Here is a 17366-nt window from a genome sequence, read left to right on the forward strand (position 1 = left end):
GCTCTGTCCCCGTTACCCACCTCTACTTTCCCTGGCTCTGCGGCCGTCCCTGTGCCTCGCTCTCTCCGTCTCTGGCTCTCCCCGTGCCCGTGCCTCCCTCCGCCTCTACTACCCCGACCTTTCCCTCTCCTCCCTCTCTCTGCGTCTCCCCTTCCCTGTATCTCTTCTTCTCCGTGTCTCTCTGCATCTTGTCCCCCCCGTCTCGGTCTCCCCATCTCTGTGTCTCCCCCTCCTGTGTGTCTCTCTCCGCTCCCGGGGTCTCCCCGGCTCTGCGCGCCCCCTCTCCCGTGTCAGAGGCCGCCCGGAGGGGCCCGCAGGCGATGCGCGGCGCCGGTGGCCCCCGCGGCCCTCGGGGCCCCGCTAAGATGCTGCTGCTGCTGGCGCTGGCCTGCGCCAGCCCGTTCCCGGAGGAGGCGCCGGGACCGGGAGGGGCCGGCGGGCCCGGCGGGGGCCCCGGCGGGGCGCGGCCGCTCAACGTGGCGCTCGTGTTCTCGGGGCCCGCGTACGCGACCGAGGCGGCGCGCCTGGGCCCGGCCGTGGCGGCGGCCGTGCGCAGCCCGGGCCTGGACGTGCGACCGGTGGCGCTGGTGCTCAACGGCTCGGACCCGCGCAGCCTCGTGCTGCAGCTCTGCGACCTGCTGTCGGGGCTGCGCGTGCACGGCGTCGTGTTCGAGGACGACTCGCGCGCGCCCGCCGTCGCGCCCATCCTCGACTTCCTGTCGGCTCAGACCTCGCTGCCCATCGTGGCCGTGCACGGCGGCGCCGCGCTCGTGCTCACGCCCAAGGTGCGCGCGACCCGCGGGGGGGGGCGGGGCCGGCCGCAGGGGGCGGGGCCCAGCCTGAGGGTCCGCATCTGGGCCGCAGTGGGGCCGGCGGGTGGAGTCAGATCTAGGTAAGGGGCGGGGTTGACACCGAGGGGCGTGGTCTATACAGAAGGCGCGGGCCCCGCCGGGGGACTGACCTAGGAGCAGGGTCTGAGAGAGGCCCTGCGTGGCGTGGACGGTCAGAGTATGGGGAGGGTTGAGGGTCTGCGGGAGAAGCGAGTCGGGGGGGGGGGGGAGTGGCACCCGGGGAAGAGGCGGGGCGGGGCGGGCCAGCGAGGGCCGGGGACTGGTTACAGACAGGGACCCGCCCGGGATGTAAGCTCTGAGGGCGGGGTGGGATCTGGGATGGGCAAGGGGAGAGTCGGTTGGAAAGGAATGGGGTTCAGGAAGGGGTGAGGTCTAGAGAGGAGGCGGGGGCCAGGAAGGCAGGGAGAGGGCCAGGAAAGAGGGTACTGAGGTCAGGGACGGGCAGGGGCTTGGCCTGGAGGGCATGGGCTCCAGAGGTCGAGGTAGAAGGGCGGAGCCATCCGGTGAAAGGAGGGGCAGGAGAAGGGGAGGAGTCGTTAGTGAGAGGTGGGCCGGGGAAGTAGTCAGGGAAGGGGCAGAGCTAGCCGGTGAGGAGCCAGGCCGGGAAGGTGGCAGGGCCTACGCTGTGGACTAAAGGGGCGGGGCCTAGACAAGGAGACAGTCGCGGAATGGGGGTTGGGCAGGGGCATGCCCCAGTTGTAAAGTGTGGAAAGAGAGAATCCGGAGGGTGGGCCTGCGAGGATGAAGGGCCACCAGAGAGGCAGGCCCAGCCGAAATGAAAGATCAAACCCAGGGCCCTGCAGGGGAGAGGGGGGCGGCGGCTGGAGCTGGCTGCGGCCCCGCAAAGAGGCCTGCACCCCGAGGGCACAGGGGGACCAGCTGGAGCGGACTTCTGGTAGGAAAGGACAGAACTGGACCAAGTCTGGTGTGCGGACTGACAGGGAGAAGGGATCTGCTAAGAGGAGGAGCCTGAGAAGGGGCGGGGCCTGTTCAGGGGTGGAGCCAGCGGAACAGAGGTGGCATTTGCCGTGGATGGGGCCATCTGAGTGGGCGGAGCCTAAGTCCCCAGCAGGTCCCTGCTGAGAGGGCCGGTGGCCTTGTGACTAGGTCAGAATTACATCCTGGGATTCGTAGCTCTCTCCTGACCAGAGCATTGTGGGAAGGGCCTCTGTCCAACTTTCTTCTCTGAGACAGGAGTTGCCCAGAGATCTGCAGGCAGATCCCCTTCGAGGTGATTTCTTATTACGGCGTGGCTGCCACCTTTGTCGCCTACCGAGGGATGTGGCTCCTCCTGCCTCCATTGCCCCTGATAAGTGTGGGCCTCTCTGTTTACGGCCACCCGGGAACTGGGACCCTGCTCAGCGCCCTCTCGTTGCCCTCCGGGAAATGTAGTCCCTTCAGTATCTCTGGATGGAAGAAGGCGTGGTCCTCGCAGGGCCATCATGCCTCCACTGAATGCCGGGACCGTGATCCCCTCAGCACATCTCCACTTGCCAAGGATGAGGCCCTCTCGGGATTATCGTTGCACGCTGGGAGGCCTCATCCCCTCAGGACAACCGCCCAAGTCTCCTACCCATATAACCACAGGCACACGCCTGGGAAGAAAGTCCGCTTCTTGTCACTGAGGGCTGATTCTGTGCCAGGGCTGTTTTAGCTTCTGGGGAAGACAGTTATGAAAGGAAAAAAAAAAAAAAAAAAAAAAGATACGCCCCCTGCTGTCTTATGTAGTTTGCATTCTAATGGGGAGACAGAAAGCAAATAGCAGATGCCAAAATCTGTCCTGGAGGAAAGGTAATGACTGAGGATGGGGCTCCATTCAGTAGATGGCAATCAGGGGAGGCCTCCCTGAGGAGGTGATAACCGAGCTGGACCTGACGAATGAGGAGCGGTAGATCCAGCGTGAAGGAGCTGAGGGAAAGTGTGCCCGAGAGAGAGAGAGAGAGAGAGAGAGAGAGAGAGAGAGAAGCCAGCTACGGGCCAAGCCCTCCAAGCTGGAAGGAACTTGATGTGTTCGAGGAAGAACAAAGAGGTGGGGGGTGGCGGGGAGGTGGGGGGTCAGAGAGGCAACGAGGGCCTGTTCGCGCAGGGCCTGTGGACCACAGTGAGGACTTTGGCTTTGACTAGAAGGTAGAATTATTGGAAGGTGTTCAACCCAGAAGGGATTTAATCCAACTGGTATTTTGACAAGATTGACTCTGTCTGGCTGCTGGATGGAGAATGGACTGGAAGATTGGGAAAAAAAAAAAAACAAGTGTTAGCAGAGAGGGGTCAGGAAGCTGTTATAGTTGTCTAAGCCAGAACGTGGCCAACGAGGGTTGTGATAAGGCGGCAGACCAGAACATCTGTGGAAGAACAGATGACTGGGGTTATGTTTTGAACGGAGAGCCGAGAAGACTGGAAAATGGCCTGGATCGGGCAGGAGAGAAAGAGAAGGAAAGGAGAATTTAGCTTTGGGACCTGAGCCTCTGGGTGAATAAGGATAGGAAGAGAGGGAATGAGTTTGAGGCCAGGGGGAAAGATCAAGAATTCTGGTGTTGACATGCTAATTTTGAGATGCCTCTGGGAAATCCAAGAGGAGAGGTTGAGAAGAAAGGGGGCTAGGTCCGTCTGAAGTCCACGAGAGAGGTGGTAACTGTATAGGAGCCAGCAACGTTCCGTCCCGGGTAGTAGAACTTTCTGCGGTGATGAAGATGGTCTATATCTGCCCGGTCCAGTCTGTCGGCCACTAGCCATGTGTGCTATTGAGAGCTTGACGTGTGGTTAGTGCAGCCAAGGCGCTAAATGTTACTTAACTTCAATTAATTTAAATGGGCAGCAGCTACCATATTGGACAGCACGGGAGGCAGTTTTTTGGTTCTTTTTTCTTTTTTTTTTTTTTTCCAGTGTTTAGTTTTGAGAGCGCGCTCCAAAGCAGGCTCCAGGCTCTGAGCCTGAGGCGGGGCCCGAACTCACGAACTGTAAGATCATGACCTGAGCCAAACAACCGCCTGAGCCACCCAGGCGCCCTATGGAGACAGTATTTAAATGCGCGGGTCTGGATGAGATCGCCAGGGAGGGAGGACGGAGAAAAAAGAGGAGATAAGGGCACTACTGCATTTAGAATACTGAGGAACTGTCCAACAAAGGAAAAAGTCATGGAGGTAGCAGGCAAAAATCAGAGAAGGGCAAATCCACCCAGCAAAGCTGCTTCCCGCTGGGAGTGACGGTACCTTCGGCACCCTCGTTGCATGCTGGGAGATGTAGTCCCTCTCGGTGGAGGCTGGGGGCTGTAGTTCCCTCCCTGGATGCTGGGCGTGTCCTAGGGTGATGTGAGCTGCTGTAACAGATAAACCCCACGTCTCGGTGGCTCAGCCCCATAGAAGGCTGTTTCTCACGCTTATAAAATCCAAACAGGTGTTCCTGACCGCAGGGGGCTCTCCTCCAAGGGATGTCTCGGGGACTCAGGCTCCTCCCTCTTGCGGCTCTGTAATCCCCTAGGACCTCAGAGCTCTCTGCTGGGGCCTCTGCCCGGTGCTCAGGCAGGGAGGAGAGTCAGGTGCACGGGGAGGCGAGAGAGCTTTGACGGATAGGCCTAGAATTCAGTCGCGAGGCGACACCTACCCCAGGCCTAGCTCTGTGCTCCAGCAAGACAGGCAGAGGGGTCTGGTGAAGAGCTAGGCCACCGGGGTGCCCTTGTCAGATGCCGGGAGATGAGATCCCTCTTGACCACTGGGAAACCGAAGGCCCCATCAGGGACTGCTGGGAGCTGGGGCCTCCCGCACGTCAAGGGCCTGACACCCCCCTCCTCCCCCGAGCAGGAGAGGGCTCCACCTTCCTGCAGCTGGGCTCGTCCACAGAGCAGCAGCTCCAGGTAATTTTCGAGGTGCTGGAGGAGTACGGACTGGACGTCCTTTCGCAGCGGTGACCACGCGCGCCCCCGGCCACCGGCCTTCCTGTCCTACATCGAGGTGCTGACGGATGGCAGCATGGTGGGCTGTGAGCACCGCGGGGCCCTGACGCTCGACCCCGGAGCGGGCGAGGCCGTGCTGGGTGCCCAGCTCCGCAGCGTCAGCGCCCAGATCCGCCTTGCTGTTCTGCGCCCGCGAAGAGGCCGAGCCGGTGTTCCGGGCCGCGGAGGAGGCGGGCCTCACCGGGCCTGGCTACGTGTGGTTCATGGTGGGGCCCCAGCTGGCTGGAGGCGGCGGCTCGGGCGCCCCGGGCGAGCCCCCTCTGCTGCCAGGAGGGCCCCACTGCCCGCCGGGCTGTTTGCAGTGCGCTCGGTCGCGGCTGGCGGGACGACCTGGCCCGGCGTGTGGCGGCCGGCGTGGCGGTGGTGGCCAGAGGCGCCCAGGCTCTGCTGCGTGACTACGGCTTCCTTGCCCAGAGCTCGGCCACGACTGTCGTGCCCAGAACCGCACCCACCGCGGGGAGAGTCTACACAGGTGAGCAGGGGGTTGCCTTCGGAGGGCTGTGGGAAGCCTCTAGAAGAGCCGGACTACCCGCTCCGCCGGCCGAGCAGCCTGGGACGGGTCGCGGCCCCTCTCACAGCCCCGGTGTTCTCTTCTGTAAAGTGGACACAGTGGGGTCTCCTTCCTGGGGTTACACTAGGTAACTTGGAAAAGAAACACCCAAGACACAGTGAGTGTGTTATTACACAGTTCGCGATTTTCAGACGATTGTTTGTTTGTTTCACAGTGTAATGTCTCTGAAATCAATATATGCCTGACGATTGACGGCTTCTCGCGGTTTAATTGGCAGTGCGTTTTTCTTTCCTTGTGGTACATAGAAATAATGATACGTCTTAAGGATTTATTTATTTTGGGGAGAGAGCGCGCGAGCGGGGAAGGGGCAGAGAGGAGGGGTGGGGACAGGAGAGCTCTGCACCTGACGGCAGCCAGCCCGAGGCGGGGGCTCGAACTCACGAACCGTGGCAATCGTGTGGCGATCGGCCTGGGCCGGAGTTGGACGCTCAACCGACTGAGCCACTCAGGCGCCCCGAGTTACATCTTCTACTTGCGGGCACCTCAGATGTGGTGGAATGCACCCAGAGTACAAGCTGGATTTCAGTAACAAAATGACCCCAACAATTCAGTGCCCCAAACGAGGTACAAGTTGTTCTGTCGATCTGGAAATGAGGGGCACCTGGCTGGTTCAGGCGGTAAAGAGTGCGACTCTCCATCTCTGGGTTGTAGGTTCGAGCCCCACGTGGGGGAGTAGAGATCACTTAAAAATAAATCTTAAAGGGGCGCCTGGGTGGCGGTTAGGAGTCCGATTTCGGCTCAGGTCATGATGTCACGGTCCGTGGGTTCAAGCCCCCGCATCTGGCTCTGTGCTAACGGCTCAGAGCCTGGAGCCTGCTTCGGATTCTGCGTCTCCCTCTCCCTCTGCCCCTCCCCCGCTCAGACTCTGTGTGTGTGTGTGCGTGTGTGTGTGTGTGTGTGTGTGTGTGTGTGTGTGTCTCAAAAATAAATAAACGTTTGGAAAAATTTAGTAAATAAAATCTTAAAAAAAAAAAAATCCAGACATGAGTGTTCCAGGCTATCGCAGGCTCTGTTGTCCCAGGTGATCATTCAGGGACCCAGGACCCTCCCGCCCTGTTGCTCTGCCCCCCTTCTTTGCGGGGTCCAAGCTGCGTCCTTGGCGTGTCTGAATTCTAGTTCCTGAGAAGGAGGAAAGAGAGGAAGTGGGGAGCGAGCGATTTCCTTTTTGGGACAAGTGCTACAGCAGGGACGAGGCATCCTTTCCGTTGGCGAGAATGACGTCATGCGCCCGGGGCTGCCTGATTGGTTGGCGACAGTGGCGTCCATGCAGATTGGTGAGACGGCAGTTCTGATTGGCTGGCGCCTGCGCCGCGCCAGCTGTTAGAGTTCGAAGGTCCCTCCTGCGCGTGCCTGGGCGCTGGCCGCCGGGAGGCCTGGGAAGCGTGGACTCTGGCTGGACAGGCCAGAGGAGGACAGGGTTTGGTGGGAAACAGCATCTCCGCCGCAGGAAGTGTCGGCAGTGATGAGTCTGGTGACAGACCAGTGGAAGGAGAGCCCTCTGATCCTGAAGCGAGGGCGAGGGGAGCTAGAAGAGGGGGTGGGTGGAGCCTAGGAAGAGGGGGTGGGTGGGGCTTAGGAAGAGGGGTGGGTGGGGCTTAGGAAGAGGGGTGGCTGGAGAAGAAAACCTAGGGGGAGTGACGTGAAGTTGGTGACTTGGGGAACAGGAGCTAGGGACGAGGAGGTGAGGAGAGCATCCCTCGTTCATAATACTTACTGAGCGCCCGCTGGGAACGAGGGCTCGTGCTGGGCTCTGGGAACACAAGAGATGAATAAGCCCATGGACTTCTCTTCAAAGAACACAGGGTCCTGGAGGGGTGGCAGACAGGGACGGGATAATGACAACACGGTGTGCGGCTTGCAATCCTGGGGTGGCGGCGGGCATTGTGGGAGCGCCAGCAGGAGTTACTGTCTGGGCCAAGACATTTCGGGTTGCAGGGAGCAGAGACTCATTCAACTTTCCTGAGGGAAAAGGGGGGTTATTGGCAAGATAAACACGCACAGCAGCCCAGACGCCAGGAATTGAGGCCAATCTCTTTCTGATTGTGTCCCTCTTACTCTCTCGGTCCCTGCCTCTCCTTCCCCCCCACCCCCCGCCCCTTCCCGACTGCCACGCTCCGGTTCTCTTCTTACCACTGCTCACGCAGAATCTCCGCTCTCTGCTAACCCTCATCGGTTCATCCCATCCTGTCTACCACCCATCCCCCCCGCCCCCAACCTCGCAGCCAACGTCTTCCCAAAGAAAAGAATTCCATTGGCCCCAATCAGCCTTCCAAACGAGGCTGCACAGTCACGGGTCTGCGTATGGAGTCAGGGAGGTTTCCAAGACGAGGAGCTCTCTGAGCTGAGACCTGACAGTTGAATTGCTCAACTCACTCATTCATTGAAAAGCCCTTTACTGCGTAGTCTTCTGTGTGCCAAGCACTGCCTTAGACACAAGAGTACATAGTATTATTAGAATAAGGTCCCCGCTCTCATAGAGCTTACCAGCTCATAGCAGAGACAAAAACAGCGAACAGACAAGACAAGGAAGAAAACATGCCAGCAGGTGACGAAACAGGTAGAACGTGATAAGAAATGCCCAGGATTCCAAGTCAGGCGAGGTCGTGGGGAAGGTCTTTCTGTGGAGGTGAAATTTGGAGGCAAAAAAAAAAAAAAAAAAAAAAAGCAGGGGGGGATTAAAGGAAAAGAGCCAACTGTTGCAAGGTTTGAGTGAAGAGAAGGGAGAGAGAGCGGCCGGTGGCCGAGGCCCTGGGGCTGGCATTGCCTGTTTGGGAGCCTGAAACAAGCACTGTGGCTGGTGCTGAGGGCACAGGAAAATAAGGGAGGCCCACAGAGGCCAAGCGCATGTAGGGTATTTGGGCCAGGTTAAGGGGGGGTGGATATGATTCTAAGAGCGGCTCGGAGTTCACCAGAAAATAGTATTCCGGGCAGAAAGATCAGCATCGTACAAAGGCCCAGAAGGGAGAAAAACTCAGGCAGGTGGCTGGACCCCACAATAGCTCAGGGGGGGATGAAGGCGGGAGAATTAGGGGTTGGGGTGATGAGGCTGGGAGGTAGAGGGGGGCCAGGCCATAAGGGCCTTGAATGCCAGGTTGAGAGGCTGGACTTTGTTCTGGAGCACTGGGGAGCCATGGGGCAGGGTCCAGGAAGCATGGGGCGATGGAGAGGAGGGATGAGGGGGGCAGGGAGGTGGCACTTGGGGACTGATGGCCTGGGCAGGGGGAGCAGGGGGCGTGAGGATGGCCACTGAGGGTCTGGTGCAGTGACCAAGGCCCTGTGGCAGGCGTTCACGGTACAGGTACCATTGTATAGTGAACGGGGAGTCCCGAGACCCTCTGGGGCTTCCCCCAGAGGAAGGGACACTTGAGCTGAATCTTGAAGACATAAGAATCAATCAGGGTGAGAAGGGACAGAAGAAACATTTTCCAGGCAGAGAGCACAGCACCTACAATGGTCTAGAGATAGGAAGCCACTTGATACGTTTGGGGGACGCTTTGTTGTTGTTGTTAAATTTATTTATTCCTGAGAGAGAGAGCATGAGCAGGGGTGGGGCAGAGAGAAAGGGAGAGAAAGAATCCCAAGCAGAGTCCTCACTGCCAGTGCAGAGCCCAGACTCAGGGCTCGAACCCACGAACTGCGAGATCATGACCTGAGCCGAAATCAAGAGTCAGACGCTTCACGACAGAGCCACCCAGGCCCCCCTGGGGGACACTTTGCATTCAGTGTTAGTGAGGCACAAAAAGGGCTCAGGGCGGAAAGAATTTGAAGGTAGGAAGGGTTCAGAGATGCGGCTGCACAGGCAGGTGGGGCCAAAACACACAGGGTCTCTAAGAGGACCTCAAACTCAGGCGGAGGGTCTGGGACCTTGTTCAGGGGGCACTGGGCAGTGAGCAGAGAGTACCGAACAAAGAAAAAGAAGATTTGGGTGTTCGGGATCTGGGGGGAGAGACTCCAGCCAGGGGTTGAGGCTGGTCCATAGAAGGGATTTTTCTCTGCCTTCACCCGCCTAGGGCCAGTCCAGGTACCCACATGTCCCCTCCCTTCCTCCTGGGCAGGTACTTCATGAATATTACCTGGGACAACCGGGATTACTCCTTCAATGAGGATGGCTTCTTGGTGAACCCCTCTCTGGTTGTCATCTCCCTCACCAGAGATAGGACTTGGGAGGTGGTGAGTCCCAGCCCCAACCTCAGGCATGGGAGAGGGTCCGGACTCCTGGGCACTGAGGGAGAGGGCGTGGGGACCCCAGACGCCTGGGTCCTGGCAGAGAGAAGGCTGCGGTCTGGACTCCGGCCTCTGGAGGGAGGAGGAGCCGGACTTTTAGGTCCTGGCGGGGGGGGGGGGGGGGATGGGGGAGTGGGGGGGGTGAGGAGGGGAGCCTAGACCTGTGGGTTCTCAGGGGGCCCAGACCCTGCATCAAGGGAGAAGGAGCTGGGAGCCTGCGCTCTGAGGAAGGAGGGCCGTGATGGGCAGAACATTCTGGAAAGTACCCTCCACCCCGGAAGGAAGGCCTGAATCCCCTTCTCTTGGCCAAGGTGGGCAGCTGGGAGCAGCAGACTCTCCGCCTCACGTACCCGCTGTGGTTCCCGCTACGGCCGCTTCCTGCAGCCTGTGGATGACACACAGAACCTCACCGTGGCCACGCTGGAGGAGAGGCCCTTTGTCATTGTGGAGCCCGTCCGACCCAATTAGTGGCACTTGCATCCGAGACTCCGTGCCCTGCCGGAGCCAGCCTCAACCGCACCCACAGGTGACAGCCCCGATCTCCAGGAGTTCCAGTTTCAAACTCCCTTGAAGCCCGGCGGCCCTGGCCCCCAGCCCCCTCCTCCCTTGGCACTCGGCCCAGTCACCTTGGACAGTCACGAAACTCCTCCGAGCCTCAGTTTCCCCAGAAAGCGCTAGCACAGTTTTAGCTGCTGCTTGGCCTCTCCCTCCATACCCTCACCCCATGGGGGAGTCTGAAGTGGGGGGTCCCCAGCATCCCCAAGCCTGCTCGCTCCCCCGCAGCCCTCCCCCGGACGCCCCCCGCCCGGAAAAGCGGTGCTGCAAGGGCCTTCTGCATCGACATCTGAAGCGGCTGGCGCAGACCATCGGCTTCAGCTACGACCTCTACCTGGTCACCAACGGCAAGCCGGAAAGAAGATCGACGGCGTCTGGAACGGCATGATCGGGCGAGGTGAGGCGGGGACGCGGTCCGGGGAGGAGCCGGGCTGGGGCGGGGCCAAGGCGCCAGAGCCCTGGGCCGGAGGGGCGTGGCCCGAAGGAGGGAAGCCGGGCTCGGAAGGGGCGGGGGCCGGCCCCCGAAGACCCGCCTCGGCCGCGGGGCGGGGCCACGAGGACGGACGCGAGAGGGCGAAAGGGGCGGGGCTAGGAGGGCGGCACCCTGAAAGAAGGGGGCGGTGGCCGGGGGGGTGCCGCCCAAATCCGGAGAGCGGGTTCTCGGAGCCTCTCACGGGGCTGGGGCTACCTCCTCCCACTCCGTTCCCCGCCTCTCCCCTCCGCCTTTCGTGCCCCACTCTGCGTCCCCCTCATCCACTCTCCTAACCCTCTCTGTCCCCCTGTCTCTGGTCTCCTGGGGCCGGGCTTGCCCACCATCCTCCTCTATGTGCTTGAGCCAGCCGGGTTCCTTCACCCCCTTCCTCGCCCTCACCCCAGGTGTTCTACCAGCGCGCCGACATGGCCATCGGCTCCCTCACCATCAACGAGGAGCGCTCCGAGATCGTGGACTTCTCTGTCCCTTCGTGGAGACGGGCATCAGTGTGATGGTGGCACGCAGCAATGGCACCGTGTCCCCCTCGGCCTTCCTCGGTGAGCCCGGGGCCCTGGGACGGCAACACTGGGGCAGCTGCGTGCCCGGGTCCCATCCTGGTGTTGCCTGTCCCCGCGGTGTGACTGGCCAAGTTGGCATGGCTTCTGAGCTTCGGTTTCCCAGTCTGTAAAACGGGGAGAAGCCATCTTACACGAGGCCCAGGACACTGGAGCTTCAGGAACCTTCTCTGGCACATTCTCTTCAAGGCCCTGCGCCTTGCATCTTGGAGTCATAATTCTGTTATGGCTTTTTTTCTTAAAGACACCCCTCCAAATTGTATAAGCTTCAGGCCCACAAGCCCCAAGTCGTCCCCTGTATATGAGATGAGGAAAAGAGATTAGCTTGGTAATGGCACATAGTAAGCGCTCGATTCACTTATCGGTGTTCCACTGAGTACCTATCATGTGCCGGGCTCTGGGGATGCACGCAAATCCCTGTCTTCTAAGAGCTCTGGCCTCGTGGGGGAAGACAGACAATAATCTCTTAAAGGACCCATGGGACGAAATCACTTGCAGGTGATGATGAAGAAAGATGAGAAACTAAGCCAGGGGAAGAGTTGGAGAGTACAGGGTCGGTGCCACAGGGGAGGGCAGGAGGGCCCCTTTAGGGAGGTGACTCGGTCCTGTGGAGGATCTGGCTGTGCGAAACGGTGCCAGGCAGAGGGGAATAAGCAGCGGGCAAAGACCCCAAAAGGTGGGAACGCGTGTGGATGGTTTGGGAAACGGAGCGAAGCCCTGTGTGGCTGGAGGTGGCCGTGAGAGGGTGGGAGGCGAGGACCGAGAGGGAGCAGAGTGGATGATGCAGGGGCCTTGGTGGCTCTGGTAGGAGAGTGGGGTTTCACTCTTGCTGCGACGGCCAAGGTTTTAACTATAGGTGGTGGGGGAGGGGGGCATATGATCAGATCTAGGCTTATAAAACATCCCACTGGAGGCCCTGTGGAGGCCGGAGGCCCCCGGGAAGGCAGAGGTCCGTGCAGAGCGGTGGTGGGTGTGGGATAAGAAGATGACAGTGAGGGTGAGCAAGGAAGGAACCAGTCCTGGGATGCGATTGGGAAGCTGACCACCCAGCGGGTTGGTGGCCTTGAGGCGCACCGGGTCGGGATCTCACTGACCGAACTGGGAGACAACGGCAAGAAAAGTGCACATCAGGCAAGGGCAGCGGGGCACGTCAGTTCTCTCTTGCTCTCTGAAGTCTGGGCAAAGCTCCTGGGAGCAGAAGGCCGGGAGACAGCACAGCTCTTCCTTTGTGGTTCGTTTCTGTGTATTTCCCCCGACAACATCTCCGTGGCCTTCTCTTTGCACCAAGGTCCCTGCGGGTACACCCTGAGAGGCACATGGGGCCCCTGCTTCAGCAGGGAAGTGACAAGGTCGTACTTGTGCGCCACCACGTTGCCCAGCGGAGGCAACAAGAGCGTTCCCGGATGCCGCAGTGACAGTCCGGGTGGTGACCCTGCTGTGACAGGGGCAGTGCTGGCCGCTTGCGCTTGGCCCAGGGAGGTCAGATCACCTGGTAGGAATCTCGGGGAAGTGGCGATTTGGGTTCATTGTCGGTGAAACCTCCCGGAGGCGGTGTGAGGAGGAGACACACGGATGCGAGTTTGTCTGGTAGGTAGGTCAGGGTGGTGCCCCTGTCAGGGGAGCGGTGGAGACAAGGCGGAGAGGGCGAGGCTCATTCTGGAACTGTGAGTTCTGGCCGGTTAAAGCAGTGGGTTGTTGAGAGAGTGATCATGCCGGAAAGGAGCGTGGAAGCGAGGCTGAGGGGCAATGACTTTGTCACGGAGGCGCTGGGGAGCCACAGAGGGCTATGGGCAGGGGGGAGGCCAGGTCACCTCTGGGTGCAGAAGGATCCTCTAGGGCTGCAGGGGCCGGGGAGGGGGGTGGTGGCTGGAGAGGGCAGACAGGGGAGACGGTCCAGGGGAGAGAATGAGGTCTGAGCTTGTTGGCTGAGAGCGTGGAGAGGGGGGCCGAGTTGGGGGGCAGAAGTCGGGGGGACAGGCTGTGGCTGGTGACGGGGAGGGGGGAAGGGTGTGCAGCTGGCAAATGGCGGGGGTTGGACTGGATGGATGGCGGGGCTCCCAGGATGGGGGGCCTGGGCGTTGGCCTCGGTGTGAAACCTGGTGGGTGGCCAGGTGGAGACTCGAGGCTCAGGAAACAGTTTAGGAGACCGTTTATATTTGGTGGCAGAAACCGCAGAAGAGGTTGAGGTGGCGGTCTTGGAGAGACACTGTCTCCCAGGGGTCTGGATGGGCGCTGAGACGGTCCCTGAGATGGAGAGCCTGGGCAGGGGACAGAGCAGGACAGGGTCAGATCTCTGATGCACCGTGTTCTCACGTCTGTGGTCCCCCAGTCCTTGGCTTGGCCAAGTCATGACCCCACACCCCCTTGCCCCCAGAGCCCTACAGCCCTGCCGTGTGGGTGATGATGTTCGTCATGTGCCTCACTGTGGTCGCCGTGACCGTTTTCATCTTCGAGTACCTCAGTCCCGTCGGCTACAACCGCAGCCTGGCCACGGGCAAGCGTGAGTCCCCTTCCTCCATCACCTCCGAGCACCCGGACCGCAGATGGAACTACATTTCCCAGCAGCCCCTGGGGGAGGGGGGGTAGAGTGGTGGCCTCTGGAGGTGCAAGAGGCCTTGGGGCCGCTGGGAATTGTAGTTCCTTCTGCTCCCTCATGGAGTAGAAGGGATTTGGGGTCCATGGTCCCTTCCTGGCCCCCTGCAGGCCCCGGAGGCTCAACCTTCACCATTGGGAAATCCATCTGGCTGCTCTGGGCCCTGGTGTTTAATAACTCGGTGCCCGTGGAGAACCCCCGGGGGACCACCAGCAAAATCATGGTGCTGGTGTGGGCCTTCTTCGCCGTCATCTTCCTCGCCAGCTACACAGCCAACCTGGCCGCCTTCATGATCCAGGAGGAGTATGTGGACACCGTGTCTGGGCTCAGTGACCGGAAGGTGTGTGGCGGGGGATGGGGGAGGGAGGGGGGCGGGGAGGGGGAGCTGGTTGGGATGGGAGGTCAGGTCAGAGTTTGGCCGCCCGGAGGTCAGGGAGGATTCCTGGGAGTCTTTTCCCGGAGAGAGTTCCAAACTGGTAGAATAGAACCTTCTGGAAGAGAAAGGTTGTGTTTCTATTTAAATGTTCCCAGGAGGAGAGAGTGTCCCTAAACGTCCTGGGGTGGGGGTGGGGGGCAGCAATGCCAAATGGGCTATTCTAGACCAGCGCCTCCCTCAAACCGTGAGGAAGGGCTAATCTGTGACCTTTTCCCGGTGCAGACCGGTGTTTTTGTAAGACACCATAGAAACGAATTGTGAGAAAAGAAACATAAATGGAAAAAACCAAGACGCGCCGCATTCAAACCCAAGTTTTACTCAGTTTCAACAGACGTAACATCATTCTGGCCAATCGCTCTGGGGGCACGGCACCTGGCGGGCTCAGTCGGCAGAACGTGCGACTCTTGATCTCGGGGTCGTGAGTTCGAGCCCCACGTTGGGTGTAGAGTTTCCTCCAAAAATACATACATAAATAAACTCCCCTCCAAAAAATTGCTTTAAGTGCTCCCTCCCTCGAGGTCTGTACTTCACCTCATCACCGATCACGGTTTGTTTGGGGACTGGTGATATACAGAGCACGCTTGGAGACCAGAGTGGTTAGCTGACCTGTTAGAACCTATCGTGACCCATTAGAAGGCTGAGAAATCAGTTCAGTGGATTGCAACAGCTTTTTTTTTTTTTTTTTTTTTTTTTTTTCGAACACGTAATGTGTTTGCATCTTTGCTTTGGTCGTATACGCACTTGACGTTGGGCCAACACACACCTGTGTGGCTACGTCTGTTGTTAAAAGAGTGAACTGTTTCGGAACGGATCGGTACATAGCAACCGCCTCCAGCCCCCCCCCCCCCGCCCTGTGCAAGCACCTGCCCCTGGGACCTCCCATGATCCAGCAAGTTAAGTGTTAATGCCTGGCACGTCAGGGGACTCTGGGACCCTTCTGGAACTCTGGAGCCAGTGTCTCTTCTGATCGGACTATGATCCGGCCATGCTGGCTGTTAGAGATGCCCATAGTACTCCTGATCATGTGGACGTATACATGCGTGGACACATATGCACGCGTATCTGTGGCTACCTGCGGATGTATCTGCTGGGTTGGAGTCGAAAAGGGTCGTGGTGAGAGCGCTTGAGAAACGCTTCTGGACCGGGGCGCCTGCCAGATGGCCGGCGTCCCCCAGAACAGAGCATCTGGGTCAAGGATGTCCTTGACCCAGATGGCCCCAGGGGGGCGCCCTAATAACTTCCCATTCTGCCCCAGTTCCAGCGGCCCCAGGAGCAGTACCCGCCCCTGAAGTTTGGGACGGTGCCCAACGGGTCCACGGAGAAGAACATTCGCAGCAACTACCCGGACATGCATAGCTACATGGTGCGCTACAACCAGCCCCGCGTAGAGGAAGCGCTCACTCAGCTCAAGGCAGGGTCAGCGCAGACTCGGGCTGGGGGGCGGGGGGCCGCCGGGGGCCCTGAGGATGCTCCGAGATAGCGAGGGGCCGGGGGGTCGTTCATCAGCCTCAGAGGTCAGCCAGGGGTGGGCCAGCTTGGAGGGCAGAGGTCGTGGACGGCGGGCGCGAGCTCCCCCTTCCAGAAGTAGCGTCCCTGTGGTGTTTTCAGAGATCTAGTAGCTACAGATTCTGGGGCCAGACTGCCAGGGTTGAAATCCTGGCTCTGGCTCTTCCCGGCTGTGTGACCCTCGGGCAAGTTACTCGACCTCTCTGAGCCTCGGTTTCCTCTCTGTAAAATGGGGATAACAGGAGAACGCGCCCATCAAGTTGTTATAAGAATGATTACGGTTCTCATTATCGGTTAGTATAATATATTATTTAGTAGTACTGCTGGGCACACTGTGGGTGTTTGCTGTTATTATTATTATTATTTTCAGTATGATCATTAGACCCAAACTCGCCGGAATCCGTACTTGAATTAGTGTTTCTTTCCTTTTTTTAATGTATATATTTTTTAACTTCAGCCTCCCAAATCACAGGGATAAAGTTAAGTTCAGGCTCCAAAGTACAGACCAAGGTTATAACAAAGCTGGGCACAGTAACTGTCCTCCCTGTTCCTCCTCGCTTGCACCATTCAAAGTGCATATATTTCCTTAGCCCCTAGTCTATGCCGGGCTAGTGAAGAAACAGACCATAATCCCGGTTTTGGGGGAGCTTAGAGTCCAGAGATGGGAAATGAACCAGAAACACACAAATGGAGAAATCAGTATGATTGCTCCAGAAAGTGGGGGTGAGTTAGGGCGCGTCTGAATTGGGACACATTCACCAAGGTGTTCAGGGCGGGCCTCTCGGAGGAGGTGACCGGAGCAGAGCCCCAGAGGACGTGAGGGTTAGCCGGGTGGACTTACGGAGGCAGAGGCTTGCAGGCAGAGGAAACAGGTTGTGCAAAGGGCCTGAGACAGGAGTGGTCTTGTGGCTGTAGGGCAGAGAGCTGACCGAGGGGAAGATGAGAGTGAGACGCGGGTGTTCCGGGACCTGAGGCTGAGGTCAGGGCTGGGTTTTCTTCGAAGGGCAGTGAGAAGCCATGAAGAGGGGGGAATTTAGGCAGGGGAAGGGTGTGATCTGACTTTCTGTTTGCAAATGCTCCCTTCTGGCTGCCCTGTGGCCAATGATGGTCGGGCATCAGCGGACCAGGGTGGAAGCTATCGCGTCCTCTGGGTCACCGTCCCCAAGGCCCACCCTCTGCTCACCCCTCAAGTAGCCACTCCTAACTGAATCGTTTTTTACCGCTCTGTCTCGATTGAAATTTTTGAAAAGAAAGCTAACCGATCCGGTTGAAGGAAAATGTTGGGTACGCATCGCAAAGCAGCGGGGTGGGGGATGGGACTCTCAGAACCAGTTGCAGACAGGAAACCGAGGCTTTGTGAGAACGTGCAAGTCATTCGTTCCTTTTGAAATGTTTTAAGGAGCACCACCTCTGTGCCAGGCACAGTTCCTGCTCTGGATAACAATAGACAACACAAGAGGTAAGTTGCATGAATCCTTAGGAGTAAACAGACAGAGGTGTCTTTTTCCCTCTCAGTAAGAAGTCCAAGGCGGGCATGACAGCTCAAAGATACCATCAACGATCCCAGCCCTTTCCACGTATTCGTCCCGCCATCCTTCCAGCCTAGACCTTCTTGCTCACTGTGATTGCCTCCT

General features: G+C 59.0%; 1 protein-coding gene across 1 annotated transcript in view; it reads left to right on the forward strand.

The window, feature by feature from the left end:
• The first annotated feature begins 213 nt into the window (after positions 1–213).
• The window catches only part of GRIN2D (glutamate ionotropic receptor NMDA type subunit 2D), a 33516-nt gene continuing 16363 nt past the window's right edge, over positions 214–17366 (forward strand). Inside the window, 20 exon segments of the mRNA XM_030297621.1 lie at positions 214–785; positions 4378–4381; positions 4652–4728; positions 4730–4915; positions 4917–5073; positions 5076–5113; positions 5116–5208; positions 5211–5272; positions 9427–9541; positions 9907–9954; positions 9956–10045; positions 10047–10103; positions 10105–10121; positions 10379–10500; positions 10503–10552; positions 11027–11102; positions 11105–11179; positions 13572–13697; positions 13901–14130; positions 15482–15642. Of these exon segments, the coding sequence (XP_030153481.1) occupies positions 321–785; positions 4378–4381; positions 4652–4728; positions 4730–4915; positions 4917–5073; positions 5076–5113; positions 5116–5208; positions 5211–5272; positions 9427–9541; positions 9907–9954; positions 9956–10045; positions 10047–10103; positions 10105–10121; positions 10379–10500; positions 10503–10552; positions 11027–11102; positions 11105–11179; positions 13572–13697; positions 13901–14130; positions 15482–15642 (2249 nt within the window). The 5' untranslated portion in view covers positions 214–320.

Source organism: Lynx canadensis, chromosome E2 (assembly GCF_007474595.2).
Source record: "Lynx canadensis isolate LIC74 chromosome E2, mLynCan4.pri.v2, whole genome shotgun sequence".
Taxonomy (NCBI): domain Eukaryota; kingdom Metazoa; phylum Chordata; class Mammalia; order Carnivora; family Felidae; genus Lynx; species Lynx canadensis.